At 44.2% G+C, this 23446-nt stretch overlaps 1 protein-coding gene across 1 annotated transcript in view; it reads left to right on the top strand.

The window, feature by feature from the left end:
• The window catches only part of LOC143215470 (protein expanded), a 113953-nt gene that overhangs the window by 75178 nt on the left and 15329 nt on the right, over positions 1 to 23446 (top strand). Inside the window, exons 4-5 of the mRNA XM_076437610.1 lie at positions 3568 to 3667; positions 18472 to 18551. Of these exons, the coding sequence (XP_076293725.1) occupies positions 3568 to 3667; positions 18472 to 18551 (180 nt within the window). The remainder of the gene's footprint in view (positions 1 to 3567; positions 3668 to 18471; positions 18552 to 23446) is intronic.

The raw sequence follows: 23446 nt of genomic DNA, 5'->3' as shown, positions 1-23446 counted from the left end.
TGTCGAGCGTAGCTGAAGAGATCCGGGGACAGAGGGGCGCGGAATGTTTCATTAACAGCGAGTCGACGATTCGAGGGAGAGAGAGAGAGAGAAAGAGGAAAAAAAAGAAGGAAATCACGGCAAGAAATGAAATCGTGTGTATTGCTCTCGCTACATAGTTAAGACCGCGTTCTTACGCGAACAACTTTAATGCGGGTCATTTCAGAAGCCTTGAGACACGCTGCTCATCGAGCCGGATAATTGCCGATATCGAAGCGGACGCGTGTTTTTCTCCCGTTGAGAAAAATTAAGTGATTTGAAAGAACTGTTTGTATCGGGCCTGTTCGGCTTTGAACGACGTAGGTATGTGTACGCTGGACGATTGAGAAATCACGAATGCGAATTAACACCGGTCCGATCGATTCAAGCCGAAACCTCGCTAGAATTCAATGGGCGCTTTGAAATGTTTAAATGTTTGTCAGGATACACGATTTTTGGTGAAAGTTTAAAATAGGCCTTTTGCAGACCGAAATTAGTAATGAAAATATGGAAATCTTCTATAAACGGTTCTCACGATGTATGATTTTTGATGAAAATATAAAAAATATGCCTCTTACAGATCGAAATTAGTTATGTACATATGGAAATCTTCCATAAATGGTTTTTACGATGTACGATTTTTGATGAAAATATAAAATATGCCTTTTGCAGACCGAAATGAGTTATGTAAATATGGAAATCTATAAATGTTCTTCTTGATATACGATTTTTGATGAAAATATAAAATATGCCATTCGCAGACCGAAATGAGTAGACTGCGGATCTTTATGTATCTATGGCTTATGCAAATTTTCAAAAAATGCAAGAATATAAAATTTGATAAAATTCAGTACTATTCTTATTGGTATTGGATCAGCAAAGAGTGTTCCCATTAAAAATAGGATTTTATTTCATTGCACTTTCTTCAAAATTGTACACAAAAATTGGAAATTTGCATAACCCTCTGCAGTCTAGAAGTGAGTTATGTATAAATGTGGAAATCTAGCAATAAATGAATAAATAAATATGGAAATCTTCTATAAATGGTTTTCACGATAGACGATTTCTGATGAAAATGTAAAATATATCTTTTCCAGATCGAAATGAGTTATGTAAATATGAAAATCTTTATTCCGAAATATAATGTCCTCGCTCTAGAACGACGTGAATACGTTCTATGAATCAACAGGTACTACGACTCTCTTAAAGATTCAATGATCGACGTATGACACTGCTATTGCTAAGTTCGCGAGCTACCACGGTCGTAACGAGCCTGGTATGTGGTACGCTTTCACCGTTTGCAATATTCATCCATCCACGCATTGTTATTACATGCGTGCACGTTGCAGAATGCCAGCGTTACCACACGCTGTAACCTGGGCTCTGGCTCTGGCGTTCAACGAAATTCGCTCGCTGGTCTCGAACCCTTAACACTAAACCACTACCACTGTCGGTCAAATGATCGGTTTTATATTTTTCATTTCGCAGTTATTAAAATTTCAAAGTTTACGTGGAAACTGATTCGATAAATTTCTTTATCCAACCACATATTTTTGATGTGGGCTTATATGGAAAATTTAGAAAACACGTGCCGTAGATCTGTATCAATTAAACATATCCTGACAATTTCATCAAAATCGGTCGACGACGCAATCAGTTGCAAACGTTTAAAGATGGTGGAAATCGAAGTTTTTCACGATTTGCGGCCTCCAACTGCAATAAATCTAAGGATTTCGATGAAACTTTCGCAGTATATATAATTGCCACAGATCTACAAAATGTATTTTTAAAATTTTCAATATAGGTCCACATGAAAAATTTGTAAAACGCAACTTTTAGTATTTTCTCTTCATTTCCGACCAATTGCAATTTTTGAAAAAATATTTCTTCAAATCATGTAGTGGACTGATTGCTCTAACTTCTCGAAAAAGTTCACATCCTATAGTCCAATATTAAAAAGTCATCGTTTGAGAAAATTCGTTAAACATGTAGAGTTTCAAGTAATCGATTTTGCAATATGCTGAGGTCGTAGAAAAATTTTGAGACCAGGTTTGAAATCAGCGTGAAAAAATCTACGAGGAATGAAGTACAGCACGTTAAAAAAATTTTTTTCCGCGCGTGGTATTGTAAAAACCACAATTTTCTCGAAATTGTGCAAGTTTAACGAATTTTCTCAACGTTAAGAAACGTTCTTACCATAATCTCCCTATTTTTCCCATATTCTGCAATGTTTCAGCTTTAATTCAAAAAAAATTTCATCGCTCTACCTCATTTCTATCGAAAGTTGTTTGATTTTGTCTCCGATTTGGACGAAAGGTCCCACTGTGTGCCGTAGAAAATGGCCCCGCCTGGGACCATTCAGTTCTACCGTGACGCAGATGCGTTCCGAGCGAAACCACAAAGCGTGACGCGGTCGAGTGAAACAGGTCCAACTGTCGAACACAGAGACATTTGCTGTCGTTGCACCATTCATACTCCGATTCGGCGAGGGTAACACGAGACAGAAATTCACGTGGCGTGTTTCCACGGACAGCTTCGAACTTTGCGGTAACCCGCATTCTAGAGAAACCGGAATCCCCTCGACTTTTTGACAGACGTTTACGGAGGTATTTCGAGCGTCGATCCTCCGGCTGACGCCTTTTTCGCGGGAGACCATCTGCCAGAACGAGATTATAAACTGTCCGGGTGTTAATATCGCTGGAATTTATGCGACGTATCGGCCGACCACGGCGAAAAAGAACAGGGGATTGTCGACGATTTCGCGTGACATTAATGTTGAAGACTTTATTATCGGGATTGCCGGATCGGTACTCCCTCGAGTTCATTCTCCCGAAACGCCCATCCACGATTCCACGATCGAAATCCTTTTTATAGACTGGGACTCAATGAATTCGATTTTTTCCGAGGAAACTGTCCACTGAACCGCGTTTCATTCGTACTGGACATTTTTAAGCACTTGAGACTATTTTAACGCGAAAAGTAAACATTTCTTCCGACCTATGTAGAATATTTCCATCGTATATGAGTTTTTTTACTCGTGCAATATTCAAATGTTTAGTCATTTGTTTGGTATGAGATAATTTGATAACGTAACAATTATTTTACATTACCGATAAGGGTTAAACTCACTTTTCTCATAACATTCTTTCAGTCCACGGAATCATCCATTTTACCACGTTTTTTCGTATATCTTTGCATATAACCACAGTTTTATTCGTTCTTTCCGATCTCCCACAACTAGACAGCTTATCTTTATGCAAAATAAAAATGTTCTACCTGAATTGCAACGAACTGGAGTGAAATAGACATTTATTTTCATTCTTAACACGTTTAATAGGCTGAAAATAATACAACCCTATTTTTATGTTGCTTTAATGTTTTGACTGTTTCAAATGGCGGCTGCTCAGTTTTGTCATAAATGCATAAAATCCGCTGTCTACTTATAACCACTAGTCGCCACTAACTAAGGGTTAATGTCGGATCGAACGCTATCAAACATTATTTTGTTGGTACATACAGTTCTCGACTAATTGTCGTTTATTTTTGCAGGCGAAGTCGAGAGTAAAGGAAGTGTATGCGCAGACATGCATGCTTCTCGGCCAGCAGGGCATGCGAGACTGCGAACTCTTCGGCCTGGCAATACTTTCCGGTGAGTGAATTTGCTTCCTACTTGGAATTAACCCCTTGCCGTAATATTTTCTTGACAGTTACAGCGAGTAGGACGTCTTTATCCCCAAAAATGTCGTAGAAGAGAGAAGAAAATTTATATATGCTTCAATATTGTGTTGCTTAAATATTGATTAGAAACGAATCTTTGATTTTATTTAAAAGGAAATACGTGACGTTCATATTTGTTAGACTTTGTTTACGATCTTCATCGCGAGTGTAACTATGGGAAGGAAATTAATCAATCAAGAAACATTATTCCATGATCTTGCTACGTTCTAAATGCGTATCATTAATTTCTTTTCACAAAAATCGATTTTTTGCAAAATCCTCTGGCGGTAGACAAATTTTGCGACCAGATTTGAGAAAAGAAATAAATCTGTCCGTACATGGTATTGGATAAACCACAATTTTTTTGTAACTCGGCAAGATTAACACAGATTTCCAAAGTTAAAAGACGTTCGTATCATAGTTTCTGTATTGTTTGTATATTCTGTAATATTTCAGCTTTAATTTAAAAAAGAAAAATCATCGCGCTGTCTGATGTCTGTCGAAAGTTATTTGATTTTGACACAAAATTCATCGGTTCACCCCATCGTGCGCCGGTGCGTTTACCCTTCGCGGAACCACGATGTCCCCTTTTCCGTCGATCCACCGTTTAACGGACGAAATACGGTCGGACGGGCCCGGTGAACATCGTGAATGACTTGCGGGGTAGCGTATCCGCCTCGAATTACGGCGCGCCACATTTTAACCTCCTTCGGAGTAGATCGGGTTACCGATGCTCACGCGAGTCATTAGGTGTTGCGTTTCGCGAGTGCGCGAGTCCTCGACACGATCGCGACGTCGAGTTGCCCGTCCGATTTCGTGACGGGACCGTCGTTAGCCGGCCGATTGACAGACCCGACTTTTGGACCCAACTCCGGGCCCAGATCCAGTCAAGGCTGTTTATCTTTCGAGAGGAACGCGAGTGACGCAATCAAGTCGCGCTGAAATCCGATTCGTTTAATTCACATGAGAACACCTCGTCGTTCGAGCAAGTTTTTTCTTGTTTCACTATCATCGAAAATAGCAAAGCTCCCTTCATTCAAGGGAGCCACCGACGTTATCGATCATTTTGTTCACCATAACACAAATTATTTTAATTAGTGATATGTAGACAGATCTTCATGCAAAATAAGAATTTTCTACAAACTGGAGTGAAATAAAAATGTATTTTCTTTGTTAATATGTCTAATAGGTTAAGGATAAAACAACAGTATTTTTAAAATTTAATGTTGTTACTGTTTTAGATTAAACCTACGCATTTTTGTCATGTGAATGCATAAAATCTATTAGATTTATTAAATTTTTCAACGGGAGCTTGCCCGACAGAATTCTAAACAAAATAGTTCTCGATATATTATTGACATGTAGATAATCATATCGTTAAATGCATCTCTAGTAGCCATTCGTGTAAATTTTTCAAATATTTTTCAGTTCTTAGGTGATCCAGTATACTCTATTGACTATTGTACGAGGAATTAGCAAGTACAAGGTGAACCACGAGAAACGAGATACCTTCCCATGTATACGTCTCTTTGTTGAAATGCAAGATTAAAGCTGACGCGGGCAAATACGATGATATTAACGAATATTTTATTGGACATTGACATCAAGGTAATTCAAAGGCCAACGTTGCCTTTTTAAATGACAGCGCGAGTTTTTAACGTCCGCGGTGTCGCAGCGAATGTCTAGACGGATTGATTGGCATTCTCTTTTCCACAAAAAATTTATGGAAATAACCGTAGTTTCGCAATCAGTCGACGGATATTATCGGAAGCTTCGGAGGAACAAGAAATACCGAGCGTCGCTGCTTTTGTTGAATCCAGATCGACTTCAATGTCACGCCGGTCGATCTTCGCAGCAGATAGGATTTTTACCAACGATCTAGCAGAGTTTCATTTCAATCGTGTGGGAATAAAAAAATTGCCAGCAAATAGAATGAGTAGGGTAAAGACACCAGTTACCGGATATTTAGCGAAGACTTGGAAGTTTTTATTATCCTTTTTCCTGTATCGTGTCGAATTGTCCTGGACGATTTTGTTAAAAAGCAAAAGGAACATTCACGAAGTTTTAATCCGAAGTTCCGCGTTTTACCAGCGATCTAGCTAGCAGAGTTTCAATTCAATCGTGTCGGATAGAAAAATTGCCAGCAGATAGAATGAGTAGAGCAAAATGTCAAATTTTTCTGGACGATTTTGTTAAAAAGCAAAAGAAAAACATTCACGAAGTTTTAATCCGGAGTTCCGCGTTGTGCAAAATTTCGCGAAAAATTGCGTCGTCTCGGGGAATAAGGTTTTTAACAAATGTTTCCTATATCTGAAACAAAAATGATTGTAAAGGGGAAACGTCAATTTTATTTTTCAAAGTAAAGCGATACTGCTAGATACTTCATTAATTTCTAAAAAGTTTGTTTGCGTCCGATAACCTGGTGGGTCACAGTAACTGGTACCTTCCCCTATCTTCCCTACAAAGCAGTTTCGTTCGAAGGGAAACAGGATCGGGACAGCTCGCGTGCAAGAACGAACACCGGAAACGATAAGAATACATACTTTCACTGAGCGTAGCCTATTCTGCGTAAATCGAAAAGTTCGCAAAAGAGAAAGTGTCCTACACCGTAGTAGGACCTCGGAGCGTGTCTAAACATTTGGAGCCCGCGGGTCCCAGAAACTCTTGACTAATCTTGAAATCTTTCTGCATATCGCAGTCTTCTTCATCTCTCTCTCTCTCTTCCTCTGGCCCGCTGCTTCCGAGCCGTCTTCGTCCCCTCCCCGCAGCGAATACCCGCCACCGCTACCCTCGCTCTACTCTCTGCCTCTTCCCACCAGTCATGACAAGCCGGTCCGACTGGTACCCCCACTCGGAGGGACCCTTCTCGGGCCTCGCTGGGCCCTGCGGAACCCCTCCCTCCTACATTCCAGCGGGGCCCCATCACGACGAGGCTGAGCTGGCGGGTTTTGAGGCGCGCGAGCCATGCCACGACAGGAAAAAAATGCATCTGAAAAGCCAAAACAAGGAGAAAAAGATCGCTCACACCCCTGCATGCATGCGTGCGTCGGTTGGACGGCGTCTGGTGTGTGCGCCCGTCTCCGTGTCCGTGTTCCTCGAGTCCGCAAACCGTGCCCCGTAGGCACTAGGACCTCATCTGGCCCTCCTCGCGGTCCTGTTTCTTTTCTATCTTGCGCGTTGCGGTTTTCTGCATCTGTTTTCCTTCTAGAATCTTCTTACTCCCTTTTTTGGACGGCAGTTTTTCCTTAGCACGAGCACAATCATCGCAAGTCGCTTCTGCTTCATCTTCTTGCCGACGTTATTGTCGCTACCGTCTTCTATCTTCTACAATTAGCAAAGAATGATGACTATATTATTGATTAATAAAGCTGGATGCTTTAAAGTTTAACCATTGAACTTTATTTTCAAATCGCGCAAGAACTTGTGCAATCATCCGATATCTCCCTTCTCCTTCGTCTTCTTGGCGACGTTATTGTTGCTACCGTCTTCGCGTCTGTTTTTCCTCTAGAACTTTGTGACTCCCTTTCTTCCTGGACGATAGTTTTTCGCCAGTACCAGTATGATCATCCATGGCGCTCCTCTGTCTATCTCTCTCCTTTTTCTTCATCTTCTTGGCGACGTTATTGTTGCTACCGTCTTCGCTTCTTTTTCTTCGTCGGCCGGTGCGCTTGCTTTTTTCTTCCCTCCCCGTATTCTACCTCCGCGGAGCTCCTCGTCCCTGTAGTACAGTCCTTTTCGTCTTCTTCTTGCTCCCCTGTTCCGTACGCCCTTCGCCGCGCGCCCCCTTTTGCGGTCAAATGACACGAACCAATCGCTGCAGCAATTTTGTAATCACCACCGTCTGGACTCGGACGGTTCTTACTAAAAATAGATATCGCGAACGGATCGCCTCCGGGATCGAACTACCGCGCCGGGTAGCTCGATATCTTGCGAGCTCGTGTGGAGATGATGATGGACGTTCCCGAAATCGTCCACGTTGCACGTCGTTTCTAAATCGTAATTGATCGAACGTGATTGTTACTAACAGAATCTCGAAGCATGATCTCCGTCGAGGTTCATATTTAGCGAGAGATTGTATACACGAGGTTTGGCCGGAAAGTATCCGAGTTTTGCTTCTATCTTCGTTCCTAAGTGGGCGGATAGCGCATGTTTATATCTGTGTTTATAAGTTCACTTTCGAGATATTGCCGTTTAAAGTTGTGATCACTGGACTGCGGATCTTGATGCATTTATGAAGAAACTAGTTGGGTGAAATATAAAACAGTAACAGATTAGAAAAATTCAAGAAAATACTGTAACGTTGTTTTTAACGTGACAAAGTAGTTAAGGGATGAAATCAATTTTTATTTTATTCCTGCTTCCCTCAATCAATGCAGAATATTTTTATTTTGCATACAGATCCGCAGTCTGGTCAAGTCTGGTGATCACTAATGCTTAACACAGGACATCGATTAAATTGCATAATTTTTGCGAGCCTTTCGAATTTATTTTCATGACTAGACTGCGGATTTTAAGCATTTATGACAAAAGTGGGTACGTACAATTTAAAACAGTGGAGGTATCTACAAGATTTAAGGCCGCCAATAAGATAATTAAAAGAGGAATGAAATTGTTATTTGGCTCCTGTGTCTTGCAATCAATGCAAACATTTTTTATTTCGCATGAAGATGACTTTTCTCTGATAAAGACGCAAATCCTATACTGTAAAGCTGAAGCTCTTCTTATAAACCTCCTGTTTCTCTGAATTTACGCCGTGACTCCAAACTTTTTCATTCAGAACATGTAATCGTAGAATCGTAAAAAGACGAAAATGTTGCATCAGGACGCACACCGCACGTCCTTCGTGTCGGAAGGGTGAAGGAGTGTTTCCGTAAGTGGGAGGATCGCTGGAAGAAAGTTGTGGCTACCAACGGACAATACTTTGAAGGGGGCCTCATCGATAATGAACCAGGAATGATACTTCCACCCGCCACAGCACAAGGTCGGATACTTTCCGGACGGAGCGCGTACACTCGAAGACGGTCGCGTCTTCTCCGCGCGTCCCGCGGACGCTTCTCTCCATTCTCTGTCCGGCAAATTATTCGAGCGAGCAAGGAGAAGCGTATGCACGCTGGCTGGGCCAGGTCGAGCCGAGCCGCGTCGCGCGGGTAATTTATACGAAACGTCAAATTTTTTGGGCGTCAACGCGTGGTGCGTGTGCGTGGCCGAGGGTCGAGGTGCGTGTTGTTCGCAACAGGAGAAAAAGGAACCGACGAAAAGGGACATGAAAGTGCACGGAGGAGGAAGGGCGGCTGAGAGAGTGCGCGGGCCGAGATCGGGCCCCATCAACGGGCCTTACGGCTGGAATGAGAAGAGCGAGCGAACGTGAAAGAGAAACGGAGAACACGGCACACCCCTCCGTGCGTGTATTATATGGGGAGGAACGGAGAGGAGCGAGACGGGGGATGACACAGGAAGCGGGAGGAAGCAGGAGAGAGTGAACGCGATAAATGAGAGAGATAATAGGCTGGATCGAGAAGGAGGGAGATGACGGTATTGCTGGGGGAAGAGAGTGCGAGAGAGTGCGAGAGGGGAAGAACAAAACGAAAACGAGCGGATCTCGGGAGGGAAGGAGAGAGAAAGAGAGGAAGGATGAGTGGAATGGAAAAGAGGGAGAAAGGAAGAGAAAGAATGAGCCCGGGTAAGACGGTAGCCCGGTGATTTGTATAGGGCCTCTCGTATTCCACCTCCCGCCCAAGCGTCTCCACCGCACGGCGACTCGGGACCCAGGAATGTGGAAGGAGGACTTTGAGGACAGGCATCGTCGACGCGCGGGATGGAGGCAGCGAGTGGAAGCGGGGCCCTAGTGGTGGGGCAAAGGCCCCGGGAGCGAGAGATTCAGTGGCGGAAGGGCAGAGGACGGGCGGCACCATGGTGGGACGCGATGGGCCTCCACGGTGAGGTGAAGGGAAGCGAGTAGGGGAACGGAACACACCGAGCAGAGAATGGGCCTTAGCAGGTCCAGTGGATATATACCTCGATGAAGCTAAGGCTGCGTCACAACAGGGCTTCAACGTCCTTCCTTCCCCTCCATTATACATGCCGATCTTTCTCCTTCGGCTTTCGGTCTTCTCGTAAGCAACACACCTCCTGCACCAATTGCCGAACGTCAGTCGAGCCGTTTGCCAAAGGAATTTCTCTTTCCTTTTTCTTCCCTTTCCCTTTTTTCTCCCTTTTCTTTTCTTATCGTCGGCCAGCCCTCGTGTTTCTCTCATTTCGTAGCGCACGGTTTTTCTCCACCTGTCCTCCCTCCCTCTCTCCTTCGCTCTATCCCTTCCCGCCCCCCCCAGAGCTGACCGATCAGATCGAAGCTCCCGATCGATTCATGAGAGAAAATTCCTTCGTGGAAGCTGCGCTCCTCCTGTTGCTTTTGTCGTCCTTCCTCTCGACCTTCTTTTTGGACGACCTTTTCCGTCCTCGTCGGCCCTCTCTCCCTCTCTCTCTCTTTCTTTCTCCTGCCTCTCTTGTTCGCGAACTTCACCGTCTCTCCACCCTCCTCTGTCCCGACTCTCTTCCTTTCCGACCCTCGTGGTCGTAACAACGGGGACACGTGTCCACGAAGCGAGGCTTCTCACATGAATGGGTCATTCATAAGGTGTAATGGCGTTTTATAAATTAAAACGCGTCGTCGTTTGATTTATATTACGCGAACGCTAATGAAGCCCCGTGCATGTCGAGGCGGCAGCACATCCTGCCTTCGGTCAGGGGCTGCGGGGAGGGAGGGGTGGAAGGAAGGCTGCCCGACGGCCGAAGGGGTGGGGAGGAGTGACGGGGTTCAGAGGGGGCGACGAAGAAGGGGACGAAGAAGGAACGCGCATCCAGGAAGGAATGTTGGGCAGGCAGTTTCTGGGTTCGCGTCTCCGATATATTAGCAGACTTACTTCGATCGACTATCCGTTTCATCCTATCGAACTTGAATTTTCATAGACGTACCGATCCGTTCACCCCCTCCGCGCAATTTCATCCCCACTTGCCAGCGAGAACTTCTCAGGATGTCGAAGATCCTCGCACGAATCCTTGATATACAGGGTGGAACAGAACACGTGGCACCCAACGATGACTGTAACGTTGATAACGATCGGAAGAATTCTAGTGACATAAGGCGGAGTGGGGTTAATCCGTCTACGGGGCAAGTCCGTTAATTGGTTATTTTTATTACAATACGAACGAAATTTTTCCAGCTTGGATTTATTATATTAACCCTTTACACTCGGAGCTATTTTAACTCGACAATTAAACATTTCTTCCGACCTAGAATATTTCCATTCTCAATGATTTCTCTTAAAATTTGGTGGACACGACGTGTAGTACTTAAATGTTTAATAATTGATTAGACAACCATCATATCTAGTAACGTAAACAATATTTTAAAGAATGGTGCAGCGATTTTTACCGGCTTCTCAGAGTCGCCACTCGAGTGCTAAGGGTTAATGTAGTATAATAACTTATAAATAATAAATAAAAGCTAGAGAAACTTCGTTCATATTATAATAAAAAAAACCGATGAACGGACTTGCCCCGTAGACGGACTTACCCCGCTCCACCTTAACTAAAAAATGCTGTATTCTCGCAATAACGATTTTAAGAAAATTATAAAACTTCGATCGAGGTAGATAGCTTTAATCTTCCAGAAAGATATTTTTGGAAGTAAATTCGAGGCTCTATAAAATGATATTGCGGATGCATCCATCAACTCTAAAGTGACACTGTTCCTGCCACTACAGATATGAACTAGCTCAAAAAGCAAACTGACCTAACTGCCCTCGAACGGTTCAATTAGGAGATAGAATTATGACGTTTCTCTAGTTTTCTAAATGTATCTATCACTGTTCCAACTTCAAAATCGTTATCTTTTGAGTTGTGTCACTGTTCTTGCGGGGGTGCGATGTGCTCTATCTTCAATTACGTTATCGCTATCGGCGTGTTACACTTGGGTAACTTCCCTTGTTAGTTCCGTTGTATCTTACAAAACAAATACTAATTAAGGGAATACAACACCTTTTTTTGAATTGTTGGTACGATTTTTCTATGGTAAAATATAATTTTTCAATTCGTCGAGGGGTGGAACATGTTCGATTTCCCAACCCGTTAGCAGCAATCGACTGCGTGGTCCCATGCGAACGCGAAACTGACATAAGTCCGCCGAAGATGGTCCAACCAACGTTCTCGCCCTTCGACGTTAGCCCGGCGTGTTTTGTTCCTCGGAATAATTTGATCGGGATGAAATATGCGATGAGCTCCAGATAGTGGCCTGCGGTGGAGGAGTGGCGCGCTCGCTGGTGGCGCTGCTGGTGCATACCGCGTTCTTCCTTGGTAGTGATACTGCTAGTGGAAGCCACATTTTATCCCCCTTCGGCCCGTTCAACGGAACTCCATCTGTCTTCCGTAAGGGAACGTCGGGACCACGCTTCGTTACTGGCCACGAGCGTGTAATAACAGCCCCGGAAAGCTCTGGACGCGATTTTGGCGCGTAACACGGATCCGTGGTTCCCGTCGCGCGCACTGGTCGATTTTCAAAAAGTGGGACGAAACATCAGTGTCGCTAGAAAATTTCATCTTTTCATTTCATTCAGCCACGTTGAATCATCCATTCAGGCCATTTAATGCGCTAAAAACATATATTTTATAACATGTTTAACACTGTAGAATATATCTCCACAAAAACAATAAGGCATCGCAAACAATGCAGTATAAAACAAAGCACATAAGTTTGTTTAGTTGTCGAGCAAAAAGATCTGCAGTCTAATGATTCGATCTTTACGCAAAATAAAAATGTTCTGTCTGGGTTGCAACAAACCGGACTAAAATAGAAAGGTATTTTCTTTTTTAATATGTCTAATAGGCTGAAAATAATACATCAAAATTTTAGATTCTTTCAATGGTTTTGCTGTTTTAGATTAAAGCTACTCATTTTTGTTGCAAACGCATGAAATCCGCAGTCTAATTATATCATCGTCGATTACGACGTACCATTTACACGGAACCGTAACACATGTATCTTAAATTTTCATTACAGACTCGAATAAAAAAACGTTGTCTATAAACTCTTAAAAAATCCGCTCTAAAACAGCTGCATCATTGCGAAGGGCGTGTGCGTAGAGTTTTTCGAGTGACAGTAAGTTCGGAGCAGAGAAGAAATAGGATATCTGGTGGACGCAGCTCCAATTACGACTGGCTTTCCGCCGTGGTTCGTTTTGCGAGCAAGTTGCAGGAAACACGAAGAAACTCGAACCTCGAATTCCTGAAAAACGAAGGCCCCCGTCGCCGAAGGTTTTGCAGCGCTAGGTGTACACCACAGCTCGCACCTATTGTCATTCCGAAAGCGATTTCTGCACCCCGAAGACCGACGGTCTCTCCTAGTAAGTTCTCCGTCTTCTTTCGCGAAGACGGTCCCGGGTTTCTTATTCTGTTCTCGGCGTTGGTAAAAGTGCTGGTGGAGGCTGGGACGCTCGCGTAAAAGATAGCGAGTGCAAAAGGCAAAGGAGACCGGGACCCTCTCTCAGCAATCAAGGGTGATTACGGGTGTAATTACCGTTACGGCGCATCGCTGCGCCACGGGACGGGAGAGGGAACATTGTTTCTTTCTGGGAAACCGGCGGGTTTATGGGGATCGTTCCTTCGCGGTTTTTTCATCCGGTAAAGCGCGAATCCCTGCCACGGACGAACGGTCCCTCTCTCTCTTTCTCTCCCTTCGGCCTCATTCGTTACCAGATTCCTGCCATTTCTCGCTGGAACACTCGTCGCCACCCTTTTTCTCTTCGTTTTCGCGTTCGCCGGTCATAAGGCAAAACCGCGCAACAAACTGTCTCGCCTCCGGCAAGAAGATTCTTTCTCCGCGAAATACCGATCTCGAAAATACGACGTCAGAAAATTGCGAATCCTCAGAAGCGTAAGAATTCATTTTGCAACTTGACAGTTCACCTTCAGACCCAGTTTACCTTCATTTACCTTCAGACTATGAGAATCATAGTGGTTACAATTTGTGGTTGTAGCGATTAGAATCATCGTTCAGAATTTCATAGAAAAATAGAATTTTATATTTAAAGGAAATTAATACAATATAAATATTTATATTAGACTCTGTCCAGACTCTTCGCCACAAGTCTCTCTCGACATTCTAGGGCAGGGGGTTAAAAATCGTAAAACGCAACTGTTACTATTTTTTACGTAATCCCAACTGAAAAGGCAAGTTTGTAGTACCGGATAGCTTCACCCTTCCACGATTTTCCCGAGTCGCTCTGTTTCCAGCATCATTGTTGACGTGCTCGTAAAATAGTAAGAGCCTAGCCTCGTTCCTGGGCGTGGCGATCAACAAAACAAGAGATATAGGGAGAGAGAGAGAAGCATGGAGAAAGGGTGGCTGACGAAAGAGGAAAGGTGTAGAGAAATAGGAAAGGAGAAAAAGCAATGAAAGAGAGAACGTGAACGGAGAAGGGGAGATAGAACGGCAACTAGAACGAGAGAGGGAGAGACAGAGGGAAACAGGAGAAATGGTTTGAAGACGGACAAAAAGAAGGACGAGGGAAGAGAAGCACGAGAGAGGAACAGAGACGGGACGACGTAAAGATCTTGCTTGGTCCGTGACTGGAGGGAATCTCTAGTGGGATAAGATGGACCCCATGGGCCCCGATGGTTGGTTACACGAGGGCCAGGGTTAGCCCTCGGGCAACATTCCCCGGTAATGGTCGGGTTATACCTCGGGTAACACAGGTGCCCTCGGCTATACGAACGGAGAGATCGCAACGAAAGAAGAACTTCTCCGGCTGACTTACGACTTTCTCGATCAGCGGCGAGGATCTATCTCTCTCCGGGTTCCGATTGTGAACGGAGCCCGGTTCGAGGAGGATCGCAAAATCGGGCGGCGGGCCGCGTTACCCGAGACCGAACAGGTGAAACAATCGGTGGCCCGACTACCTTCGAGCAAGGACACCCGAGAGACGCGCCTCTCGCCCAGCGTCTGTAATAATTCCGCGGAGAGCGAGCGCGCGAGAGAGAGAGAGAGAGAGAGAGAGTTGAATTCATATTTTTCATCCTCGGGGATAGTTCTGTGGTCGTCGGAAAGAACGCCGCATGTCGCATAACTTTAATATTGCGACTTCGGTTAAATTGCACTATTTTCTTTTGAGTCTTCCAAATTAATTTTCACGACTTTTTTCTGGTAAATCTTATGCTATGAAGCTCGATTAATGTGTAAACTGAAACGTTTTGAAATTGTGACAACGCGGCGGCGTTTCCCCCGACAACCACAGAACTTTAAACGGCAATATCTCGAAACCGAAAGTACGCGACACACGCGGCGTTCTTCCCGACAACCGCAGAATTTTTCGTGTAGTTTCGGCCGGCCCACAATGCCCTCGGAACTTTTCTTTTTAATGACGCTGCTGACTCTTGCCGGCCCGCAAGAAATACGATGTTCTGACCTTCTTAGGTCGCCACCCCCAACCTTCTTCTCCCGTCCGGCTTTAACCTTCCTGTTCTTCTTCTTCTTCTTCTCCTCCTCTTCCCTTCTCTTCTTCGCCGTTTCTTCCCTTCGTCCTTCTCCTCTTGTTCGTTTTTCGTCTCCTCGCTTCCTCCTCCAGGTTTCTCTCGTAGGTACGTACTCCCACTGCTCGAGCTTCGTCCGCTCTGTCTTTGCCTCCCTCCTTCTTGGCTCACGTCCGAAGGGAAGGAAGGTGCAGCAGAAAGGAAAGCCGAGAGAGACCCTCAGCCCGGGCCGGGCCGGGCCGAGTCGGACCCGGAGTGAGCTGGTCCCGGCTTGGGCTGGGGCCTCTCTTCACCACGGAGAGTGCATTACATCCCCCCGGCTCCTTCTTCTTTCATCCTTGGCCGGCTCCACCGCGGAATGTGGCTCGATCCGCTCCTTCGTGTCTGAAAGGCAGCATGCCACACGTGGCACCGGACGTCGACGAGGTGGACGGGCTCTCGGTGTATCTCGGGCAAATCGAAATATGCTAAATACAGGGTGTCCGAGAATCCTCGACTCTCCTACTTGCGTCTCGCGAAACAGAGACAGCCGTCTGGACCGGAGAACCCGGACCGAACAACGAAACCTCGGCACCAGATAAAGATGGAGAACGAGGAATCGACGGGAAACAGAGAAAGACAAAGAGATAGAGAGAGGGGGTAGGGGGTGCTAGTGGGGAACAAGAGGCGAAGAAGGGGCCTCGGATCAGAGAGAGAGTCAAGAAGAATCGAGGCGCGGCTGTTCGAACACGAACGACACTACCCGGACCGGCTTCACGACGTGCAGTTTTATTGAGGAGCAGATGTTTGAAACGTAACCCATAATGATTCCGCACCGTGCGGATGTATATGTATACCTGCCTACGTGTACGCGAGTGTGTGCATGGATACGGATGAATATAATATGAATGAATATTATACAGAACCGCCTGCACAAGTTTCCAATCGGACACACTCTGTTCGCTCTACATTCCGGAAGCGATCATCGAGAGAGGCTTCGTCGTCGAGTATTATAGAAAAAATAATATATATAAAAAAGAACTTTTAAAAAACCACGCTTATATTACAATGCACTATAAATAAAAGCGTGGAGCGCTGAACTATATTGACGTGATCTTCGTGGGCGCTCCACGATTTTTTTATTTATAGTGCATTTTAATATAAGCGTGGTTTTTAAAAAGGTCTTTTTTATATCTATTTTTATTTTCTACTTTTTAGTCTTTTTAAATGGAACGCAAGATATAGTAATACTGGTATGAAATAGTAAGATATATATAGAAATGCAATATATGGAAATACGCGAGATAGAATGAGGGGATGACTCTGAGAGACGACCTCTCTTGATAGAGTCCGAAATTGTCCGAAATGCAACTGAATGAACGGAACACCACAACCCCACTAAGCTCCTTCGGTGCGAAGTGGGCCAATCGAGTGGGGATGAGTCGGAGTGGGAACGCGTAGTGGAGTAGGGAGCGCTGGCGCGCGGAGTGGGGATCGCTGAACGCGATGACGTACTACCGAGTGTCGCGCGACGAGGTGTGTGACGGTTAATATTAAAAGCTTTTTTCTCAATTTGTTTTTTAATATTGCATTGTCATCCAGTTCTGAACTATGTTTAAAGTTTCAAGTCTCTAGCTGATCGGGAAGTGGTTTAAAATTCGATTACAAGGTTTGACTCATACAACGACAACGACAACATCGACAACTCTAATAATAATAATAAGCAGTAATAATAAACATCTGCTTGTTTGTTATGCTCTTACGTTGTTTTGTCCAAGTTTAATGAATTTTTGTAACATGAATTAGGCATTTTTTAAAATGATTGTGTGTAGAGGATACACGCATGGAGGGTAACCTACTCTGAGGTACGGGGGGTTTATGGTTTCGCCGATGAAACAGCGTCACGATAACATATTTTATTGCGGCTCCGCCGATAATGGTACTGCGGCGATCTAAACGGAACGCGAGCTGTTTCGGTCACTGACATCCACGCCATGATCACGCCGGGACTTTATGCGTTCCGTGAAAACACTTTCGCGACGCTTCTGTGAAACCAACCCGTTCTCGATTGTTACCGAATGCTACGGTTCTGCCGTCGATACCCAAAATCGTACAGAACAGATTACAGAACTGTATGCCCCTCTTTAAACCATGCAACGTTTGTTTGAAAAACTTCTTGGTGCGACAAATAATTTGGGAGTTATTTGAAGTCGTCATGTTGGAAATCGTGAAAGCGATTAAAATGTTTTACCTGATAATTTTAATTGAAATACGTGCTTAGATAAAAGAATTTATCGAATCAATTTCCATGTTAGCAACGTCACAATTTCAATAATTATAAAATTAAAAATGTTGCCCTTACGCAGTCTGTAGCAGAATATACTTCGACCTTGATACTCTTAAAAATCTCGATATTTTCCTTAAGTTTTCAAACTTTGGGCTCAGTGCGCAACCTGAAGGCTGCACAACTGATCCTGATCCTGATCCAAATCCGAAAAAATGTTTTTCGAGGTCCAGTCTGATAATGATTGAACGATAATAATCGAGCTAGAGAATCTAGCGCATGATCGCGAAGTGCGAAAGGGTGGGCCCCCGGTTCGAACTTCTTCGAGATCGAGTTCCAGTTTGGAAAGCGCGTCGCGTTGTCGCGCCATGAGGGTCTCGGTCCCCGAGTGTCTGGCCCCATGTGGGCAGGACAGGTTTGGGGGCCTTCTCATTCACGAACATCTCCTCGCCGACAAGCTCTTTCATTGTTTCGCTCGTTTAGGGGTATCGGCATTTCGGGCCATCAGCCGTGCAAAAAGTCGAGCGAGGAGAATGGGTCCCCGAGCTCCACGCAGCGACCATATCAGGGCACCGTGGACGAGTACGTGCGGGCCCTTGTACGGGCCCATTTGGCCCGGCCATGAGGAGAACCCCCGAATCTCGCGGACCCCGCCGGTTCTCGAGCAGCTTGTATTTGCTCTCCGCGATCATAATAAAGGAACACCGTCGTGGCCGATAAAATTAATTTGTCAGAGTCGGACCCGGGACGACCGGAAACGCTCGTACCACGAAACTGTATCCTTGACGGAGATTGATCCTCCGAGGACGCGCTCCCCAGACTCGAAAGAATCTCTCCTTGGATCGTCGTCTTCATTTCAGACCTGGCTACGCTCCAGGACCCAAATCGTCCCTTTAGAAAACCTTCTTCGCTATCCGGACTAATCAATCAAACATGCTTGTTTGTTTCAGACGGCGAGTACCTCTTCGTTGATCCGGAAAATAAGTTAAGCAAGTACGCACCGAAGAACTGGCGAAGTTCGCACACATACGTAAGTACTGTTTCATATTCTGTATTACACATCTCGCCACATGTTTCTAATCCGACCCACGAGTGGTTCATTTGAATCAATTTTTAAATTGCTGGCACCATTATTCAAAATATTGTTTACATTATTAAATACGTTCGCATCTAATCAATTACTAAACATTTAAGTGTTGTACTATTATTATATTATTATATATATTATTTAATAATGTAATCAATATTTTGAATTTTTCCTGTCGCCTCAGAGTCACCATTCGCGAGTGCTAAGGGTTAACTCATCAATTTAAATAAATAAATCTATTATTTTATTGATTTTTTTATCACTGTGTCAACTGGACATCGAGAGCCAGATTCAGTTCGCGAAATGAGGGACGGACGAGGGTTAATGATCACGAAAAAATAAAAAGTCTATATATTTATAATAAAAGTCTATATTTATACTACGTATAAATGTTAGTTCCTGATAAAAAAATTATGAACTTTTTCGTTCCTCTACGAGTAGAATTTTAAAAAAAGCCTAAATATTTTACGATCTGGCCCATTCCAAAAAAAAGTTTGCCTGTTCCATATCGAAGTATACTGTGAAGCACGCCATAACTCGATTGTCACGTCACCGTGTTCGGTATTATGCACACCTGAGGAATTTTAGATGATTCAGATGCCTGATAGGCTTGTCATCAACAAAATGTGATCCGTCCTTGCCACAATTTATGCTTGACCACTCGGAACGAAGTTGGAAATAGGCTCGCCATGTTCCGAAGTGTGCAAATACCTCGCTGTACCATCTAATACGAAAATTTTTAATTAAAAGAACTTCACTGCCTTGGGCAACGTCCTTCTACCGAAACGTTACCGTACTCGGGCAATATCGTAAGCAATGACACACGTGTCGGTTGTACAATGTTCTCGAAAAGGGTAGACCTCTCGAACGGTACGTACTGCCGGGAGGAATCGAGAAAAAAAGGACAATTTCCGAGCAAAAGAAGGAGATCCCGCTCGCGGCGAAAGGAGAGAAGGGTGCGTAGAAGGGCCTCTTCGGTCAAATTAGCATTTCCATCCGCGGGTGCACGATGGCGGCCGTGGTTTTGCCCGGAGGGTAGCGCTAAACGAGCGTACAACAGCAGTCCTCTTCAAGACGAGTAGCTTCGCAATATACCCCGGCAACTCGTCGTCGCCACCACAGACACCGATGTTGCTCTTCCTTTTCCTTTCGCAGGCCCGAACACCCGTCCTCGTAATGATTAATGTTAAATCGCGTTCATTTACGCAAGCGCAACCTTGGAACCACTTCGAAAAAACGTGGGCTTCACCGTCGATGTTGCGAGAGAGAGAGAGAGAGAGAACAATTTTGAATATTATGTGTAGGGCTTTTTATAAGTGCATAGTGTATTACATGTGCGTGTTGCTCGATTTATAATCGGCGAGGCGCTGTCTCCTGTTTGTTAACATGCCTCGTCTGGAACGGCTGTATGAGAGATTATAAATAGTCCGCGGATTTTATGCATTTCTGACAAAAATGGACACGTGTAATTTAATGCATTGGACATGCTAAAAATAATTAAGGACGTCAAGGCAGTTTCAGCTGACCCTTGAACTTCAATAAACGGGATGATACACGTGTATTATCCGTGTGTTTCGATGCACGTGTACAGGGTGTATAAAAATTATATGTCACGGCCATAAACAAAAAAAAAAAGTACAATTTTTTGTTGTTTAAACGTGTTCCACTGGTCGTACGGACCAACTTTGTGAAAGGAACCTTTCTTCAGGTTTCTTTCACAAAGTTCGTCCTTATGACCAGTAGAATACGCGATTAAACAAAAAGAAATGTCGTTTTTGTTTTACCCTGATTACCCTGATTTTCAAGGTCGAGGTCAATTTTGCGAGGAGCTTTTTATGTCAATTTCCACTGAATCGTAGGTGTGGAATCACGCTATGGTGGCCGTGACATATAATTCTTATACACCCTGTACACGTTTACTTCAATGCCCGTTTATCCGTGTATAAAGAAGTATGCTGATTAAAATACGGATTTATATTGGTGCACGTGAAAACGTGAATGCGTGTACCCTCAACACACGTCCGAAACCGTGATCTCTGGTCTCGCCACGCTGACCTCGGCATTGCCAAGGAATTTCAACGATTCCCGGTTCGATGCTTTTCCCGGAGCGGCGTGTCTCGGGGGCCGCAGGAATTTGTCAACTCGGCGGAACGCGTCCAATCGACTGGACACCGGGTCTCGTCCGCTCGAAATTGCGAATGGCGTGGCCGTCCGAAGGGCTCTGCGCGCGCGTGAGAGCAACAGAAAGAGAGAAAGGAAGATCAAGGGAGTATATGTGTGTGTGCGTGCGAGTGAGAGAGAGAGAGAGCGTGAGTGCAAGAGGGAGACAGAGACAGAGCGTGCCGCCCCGTGCGATATCTTCGTATCTGCTCGGAGCGGTGGGACCCCCGGTTTCGCTAATGACGGTCCACACCAATAACCAATAAATACTGGCCCGGTAAAACCGGGCTACCGGACTACGTGCTTATCTCGTCGGAACATCGACCGCGAAGATTTTCTGCTGCGGCGCGAGAGGTCCTCGGCTATTAAAACTGGGCCCCTCCCCTATCGGCGCTTTCGTCCTCCCCACTCTCCTCTCGGCCGGCTCTCTTTCTCTGTCAACCACCCTTCAAACCCCCCCAAGAACACTCTAACGAGAATCCCGATTGTTCAACTTCGATTTTAACGAGAGCTTTTTGCGAGCCGATACTATACAATCAACAACATTGTTTTACATTATACCTTAAGTCCTCTAAGCGTAACTGTGGTACATGTTCCCTTATAAAAATGACAAGATTGATTTTATTCAGACTCTGTGCGGCTCCTGTTGTAATACATGTTTCAATAAAGATATCTACACCATCGTTTCTCATGAAACCATTTTTATCGTATCAATAATTGTAATATAAAAAATCTGGAACCGGTCGGTACGTTTAGTGTTAATAGACTGCGGATCTTTATGCATTTATAGCAGCGGTTTCCAACCTTTATGCTACTACGCTCCCCTAAAAAAGAATTTGTTTCCACGCCTCCCTATCTTTTAATAGATATAATAATATAGACACGTTTTAAACAATAATAACTCTTTATTACAAAAAAATACTGCCGCAAGAAAATTTTGGCGCCTCCCCTGGCAATAATCCGCACCTCCCAGACAGTTTTCCGATATGGTGCATCTTTCTCGTCATTCGCGGCGATTTCAGCCTCACTAACATAAGATTCTCGATAAAATGGGGTACCTTGAGCACCCCGCAGAATTTAAAAAAATTGGTATGATTTGATTCTGAAAAATGAATGTGTAACATGTGCATTTCTGTATATTTTGTAACTCGTAGGACACGTCGGAAACCGCTGCATTTATAGCCGAATTGATTAATTGAAGATGAAACTCGAAATTGTAGGAAAATTTAAAAAATTCAAGATGTCAATATATGATTTCTCATCTATCAAAATTGTTAAGGGACGATATAACATTCTGTTTGGTTCCTATTCCTTGCAACCGATACAGACAATTTTTATTTTGCACAAAGATCCGCAGTCTAGTTATTAATTTTCTAGTGCTTCGCATAAGTGACGGGCCCAGTCACTTTTGTCATCCGAAACAACGTCGCGTATCCGCCGTGACTGCGGAACGCGACGCGCACGTAGCTCGGTTACTACGTCACACTTTCGATTTCCATCCTGCCGATGACCGTTCCTTCGTATCCTCCGTGCTTTCGCGAGACGTGGCTGATGTCACTGAGAAGTGTCTGTCGAGACGGTTGCACACGATCTTTCTCAATGACTCGCTTTGTTAACTGCACTTTGGATAGCCTTCGCAGGAAGCATTTGTATCTCCTATCATACGATGCCTTTAAAATACTGGGTCTAAACGGATCCAGATCCCTCCATCCAAGTATGCATTGAGCAACTGGCTTTCGAGAATCCTACCGTGACAGGTATTCAGGGTTTCGAAAGGAATCTAGCCCGGATTAAAGGAACTAGGTCTCAGGAAACCTCGCAAGTCTGAGGAATTCGAGTATCTTAGAGGATTCCTAGGGGTATCCAGAAGAATTCCTCTAATCACAGGAAATTCTATCCGAGATACCTTCGATTTGAGATACCAGGTTCCAAAGAGTGGTGTTAAGGATTCTTAGGAGTGCACGCGCATTTGTATGAATCCCAAGAGGGATCGATGATCTTTCGTTTTTCGTGTAGAGGTGGCATTGCTTCCGTTTGTTATTACTAGACTGCGGATCTTCATGCAAAATACAAGAATTTTCGTGTCGAATCCAAGACACAGAAGCTAAATAATAATATCTTTCTCGTTTTAATTATTGTAGTAAGCTGAAACTAATACGAATCTAATGAGAAACTAATACGTTCGGGAGGAACGCTAGGTCTTCCACTTCCTTTCGTTTCTCCATAAGCAGAATTTGTTAACACGTTATATATCGCGCACCTACTTCTATTTAATAATTTCGCAATTTTATTAATACTGATTCGATCGACCTCACTTTTATCGAACTGCTTTCCTCGACCCATTATTTATTTTTCGTTGTAACAAATGTACTTATAATGTAAGAAAATCACAAGATTCAACGTCTGAATACGTTCGCAGTAGAACACTCAATGATAGAAGTCACATGATTGGAAAATAAGCCAAATGTCTTATACTTTTGTCGAAGCAATGTCAGTCCGTGTTCGCATATTTTTCTCTAATTTTGCTATGGTATGCGATACAATCGTAAGATTTTGCATGTTTACTTTGGACATAGTACGTAGTATTCAGGATATAACGGAGTGTACACTTTCCACCAATACAAGAAATTTAGAAATATGCTAGGTGTCTTATTATTTTGTCGAGGACTGTAAGTGTC

This window comes from Lasioglossum baleicum, chromosome 2 (genome assembly GCF_051020765.1).
Source record: "Lasioglossum baleicum chromosome 2, iyLasBale1, whole genome shotgun sequence".
Lineage (NCBI taxonomy): Eukaryota > Metazoa > Arthropoda > Insecta > Hymenoptera > Halictidae > Lasioglossum > Lasioglossum baleicum.
Note: the sequence above shows the minus strand (reverse complement) of the source record. Positions and strands in the feature narration are given on the sequence as shown.